General features: G+C 43.1%; 1 protein-coding gene across 1 annotated transcript in view; it reads right to left on the minus strand.

The window, feature by feature from the left end:
• Positions 1–4,380, minus strand: part of tbc1d9 (TBC1 domain family, member 9 (with GRAM domain)) — a 22,499-nt gene extending 18,119 nt beyond the window's left edge. The window contains exon 1 of the mRNA XM_017408754.3: positions 3,665–4,380. Coding sequence (XP_017264243.1) covers positions 3,665–3,785 — 121 coding nt within the window. The 5' untranslated portion in view covers positions 3,786–4,380. The remainder of the gene's footprint in view (positions 1–3,664) is intronic.
• Positions 4,381–4,635: the final 255 nt, after the last annotated feature.

Here is a 4,635-nt window from a genome sequence, read left to right on the forward strand (position 1 = left end):
GGGGGGGGGGCTAACAGCTCAACAGGCAACCCCAAACATAATGAACTCATCAAAACATGTGACTACTTGTTCTTATTCACCTCTGCCTGTGCAGTAACATTTCCTTTCCGCACTGAACGAGTGGGCACGCAAAATAATAAGAACACAGAGCCACCACAACAAGAGCGGCGGTAATGCTCCAATTATCTCTGCCCCGCAGGAAAAATGCCGCTGAACAGAGTAAACTACAAATCCGTGAGCCGTTTTTGTTTCTACGAAAAAAATCGGGGACAACCATTAGGTCTCCATTGTTAGACCAAAACAAATCACATCTACTGACACACTGGTGGTTTTCCATGTGGTGGAAGAACAGGAAACCAGATAAGCATAAAAAAAACTTGAGTTATTTATTTGTTTTCCCCCACCCACCCACTCTTCTAAAACTAGAGTCGAGTTGTTATTGTGAGAGGTTTCAAATTAACTGGAAAATGTCAACAACTCCCCACAAACCTGAAACCTGAACATGACTGAACTTCATGTTTTACTGCATCTATACGAGCTGCTAAACATTTTAACTACCACCAATCTTCAACTTTATGGGTTTCAGGTGCCGGAGGAAGCCTTCTTGTTGCACTAAATGAATTATCTGTATTGTGAAATTATTCTCGTCTTGTACTCTGACTCAAATGACTGCGTCATTTTTTTTTTTTGTTCTGCACGAGCACCCTCGTGACAAGTTGGGAAACAAGCGACAACAGTCTGAGACTTGACTGATGTACAGTTTTCCCTCGCTGAACACTACAATCCTGGACACATTTTAAAAAAATTAAAAAAAAATCCCCCTCACAGAATAGCTGGATATGACATAAAAAACTTAAGAAAAGTTCCTGAAACTGTGCGTCTGGAGTCCCTCATAAAACACAGTTTCATGTTTAAACTGGAAGAAGAAGTGAAAATTAAAACTTAGTCATGCTTCAACTGTAAAAGCGCTTCATGCAAATCAGCAGAGAGGCTTCATTGTCAAAAACATGAATTCTGCACCCAACATTTAGACAAAATGGAACACAACATTAAGAAAAGGCAAACTTGACTTGATAAGGCACCCCGTGTTTTGAATGAGGAGGAATTTTAACAGTCCCCACATCCACGTTTTAGATCTAAATTCTCAGAAGCCGGAGCAGCGACTCAAAAAAAGCGACTCATTGCGTAAATACTGGTAAGGTTAGATTATCTGGAGCTGGCGGGAATGGTGTCTCGTCCAACTGCTGCAGAGGTTTAGATTCTCTCCCGCGGTGCTTCAGGATTAGATCTGGAAAGTGTGCAACTAGAAACTGACTGCAGCGGACATGTGGAAACATGTTAACAGACGAGACACACAGAACTACTGATGAGCTGCCTGACCAACGTTTAAAAAGTGGGCTAAATGAACTCTGAAGTTACACAGGTTGTTTTCTGCTACATTTTCAAGACAATAAATGTTTGAGGGCACTTTTAGACTAGAATCTGGGTTTATCTTTGTTTTATTAACGCCATTTTTAAGTGTGTTTCCCCAAGATCTGTTCCCCCACCAGCTTCAAGAAGTTTACTTTTTAACCTCTCTGGTTTTAGGCAGCTGTATTTGTAGTAAAATGCTAAAAGAAAAGATCTTTATCATTTTGTCTATTGTAGCAGGAGAAACGTCTTCTCAGCAGGAAATCTACTAAACTTAGGTGGACAACATCCTGATACAACACTTGACCTGCGTGTGTCAATGTGACTGTTTTAAGCAGGGAATGTATTAACAGCTAAATTAATAGGTTTTAAATCAGACAAGTTCACATGTGACCTGTGCTGGCAGAGTGAGTCTGAATGAGTTCAGGCTGCAGCGCAAAAAAAAACCAACATGAAAATATTGATTTTTGCCATAATTGAGATTTGCACAAAAATGAGCATAAAGACTCCATCTAACGATCCAAGTGACTAAAGTAGGATATAATCTTTCTAATCTACCTTTAAATCAAAGTTTCCTAACAGGTATTGGCTTCAGAATTAATCCTTTTGATTTCCTTTGAAGTTGAAAAATTTTTTCTCTGCCGGCTGCCAGGAAATCCCTTTCTATAATGTTTAAGGTCTTTGTGAACCACGGGGATTCCCCTTTTTAAATATATGGCTGGAGTTCCCGATGATATCACTCCAGACCAGTGGTGTCCAACCCTGGTCACTATCCTGCATGTGTTACTTGTTTCCCTGCTCCAACACACCTGATTCAGTGGTTTAATCACCTCTTCATGTTCTGCAGAAGCCTGTTAATCACCCATTGATTCAAATCAGGTGTGTTGGCACAGAGAAACAAGTCAAACATGCAGGATGGTGGCCCTCGAAGAACGGGGTTGGCCACCCCTGCTCCATACCAATAAGAGAGTAGAGTTTTCAAACCGACAGCTTGGTGATAAATTGCCAAATTTCAATAAAATACCTCTCATTTTGAAGCTTTTAAGATGGAGAATTTGAAAATAACAACAACTAAACGTTGAAAAATTCTTCATTGGGACTCGTTTTGCCAGAATGGGTTGAATTTCATGCTTCTTACACAGTTTCTACATCTTTAAACGACTGTTTGTGGGTTAATGCAACTTAAACTTATCGGGGTTTTTGTAAAACGTATGTTAGAAAACAGTAAATATTCCTCGCCTTTGTTTACAGCTAAATTCACTGATCAGTAGTAACTTGGCACGGCTAATCTGCGTATGATATTAGGACTAAATGTTGCTGCAGTGCTCGATTTCTCCCTCTGTGGACTGTTGTCCTCACACCTTTCAGCTGTTGTTTCTTTTCAGAAGAACTTTTTACCTTTCCGCTTTCAGTTCCATCATTCTCCCTCTGAGTCTCTTTACATCCAGGGATTATTTTCCCGACTCGAGACTGTGCGAAGTGAACTCGTCAGTATTCAAATGTAAACAAACGACTCCTAAGACCTTTGGTAGCGAATGATGCGTATTTAGTGGTTAATTTCATTATTGATTATATACAAAAACATTGACAAAGAATCACGTATTTTGACAGTTATTATGCGTTAAAGCAGCCGATCAGCTGAATCTGGGTCAAGAACCGTGAAAACAAATGGCCCAATTCAGACATAAAGCAGGAGGCGAGGCTCTCGGACTGAACACAGGACAGTTAATATCAACAACCTGACTCCCTCCGTGCTCTTTTTCTTCCTCCTGCTGCTTCTTGACCCATTTTGGACGGTCCAAGCCAACAAGAGGAGGAGGAGGAGAGGAAGAAGGGGAATGATTCAGCATGAACAAGCAAACAGACTGGTTCTTTGCTCGTTGCCACACAGATTCACTGTTGTTAAGGCTTCATAGCTCTTAGCACAAACACAGGACATAGTGATCATTGTTTGGTCTGTTTATTGAGGCTGGAATAGAGTTTTTCCTGCAGACAGGAACATTCCTGATGACACAGCTTAAGCTAAACTGAGAAGGAGCTCAGTGATCAGACACTTTGCCCCTGGAGTGTTTTTTTCTTTTTTTTTATTTATATATAGAACACAATTCGGAAATAATAATTTTACAGCTGACTGATCATCACGTGACCTGATCCATGTCCAGAACCAAAACACTGTCGCTCCATCCTTATGACAACAGATAAAGGAAGATCCGAGTAAATAACACACATGATCTGGGATTAAGAAGCAACTCACCGGCCAGTCCCCCGCCTCCATCCCCGTGTCCCTTCCGCCTCTGGAGGATGAAATACGGGTTGGCTCTCTCGGTGATCCATAAGGCTCCGGCCAGCAGCACATCTTCGGGAATGACCCACATCTTTCTGCCGGGTTTGCTCAGAGGAGCATCGAGCTGCTGACGGCGGCTGTCGAAACTGCTCCAGGCGGGACGGGAGCCGACTGGTCAACTATCAAAACGATTAAAATTTGTATTTGTATATAAAGAAGAGGCCTCCGCCCTCCAGTAGCGTTGGATGTCCGAGCATCCAAGCGCTGCTATAATTAAACTAGCTGTTCGGTTCGGCTCGGCTCGGTTCGGTTCGGCTCGGCCTACAGCATCAGTGTCCGCGCGCTGAAGCGTAAAACTCCACCTTGCGTGTTTCGCCGCGGAGCGTCAAAGCCCAGGATATGTCTGAGGAGAGGAGCCCGAGTCAGTCTTTGTTGTCCATGCGTCCTCCTCCTCCTCCTCCTCCTCCTCCTTCTTCTCCTCTTCCTCGGCCGCCGAGAGGAGGAGCAGGTGAGACTCGGTCCCGGTTCGGTCGCGTGTTGTTGCTGTTGTTTACCCGGCTCAAAGTCTCCGCGGAGCCGCGTCGCTGAACCGACTCCCGGAGCGAGAGCCGTGTCCGTGCGTGCGTTCAAGAAACACCAGCGACACTTTCACGGAGACGCTGAAATTAAAGCTACCGTCGCTTCCTCCTCCTCCTCCTCCTCCTCCTCCTCCTCCTATCCAGCTGAAGCTGAAGCGGCCTCAATTCTATAGAAAGCCAGGAGTGCCAAAGACTTTGATATTCTGGAGGTGTAAACAACACAGTTTTTAAGCTGTCAACACATTAAATATATGTCAAATTGTTTTACGCAAAAGTATTATGTAAACAACACAAATTAGGTGTAAATAACTCGCTAATGACATGTTGTTTAGACAGTAAATTTCACCTGTTTATGGTCAATTT

The sequence above is a fragment of the Kryptolebias marmoratus genome, linkage group LG3 (genome assembly GCF_001649575.2).
Source record: "Kryptolebias marmoratus isolate JLee-2015 linkage group LG3, ASM164957v2, whole genome shotgun sequence".
NCBI classification, from domain to species: Eukaryota; Metazoa; Chordata; class Actinopteri; order Cyprinodontiformes; family Rivulidae; genus Kryptolebias; species Kryptolebias marmoratus.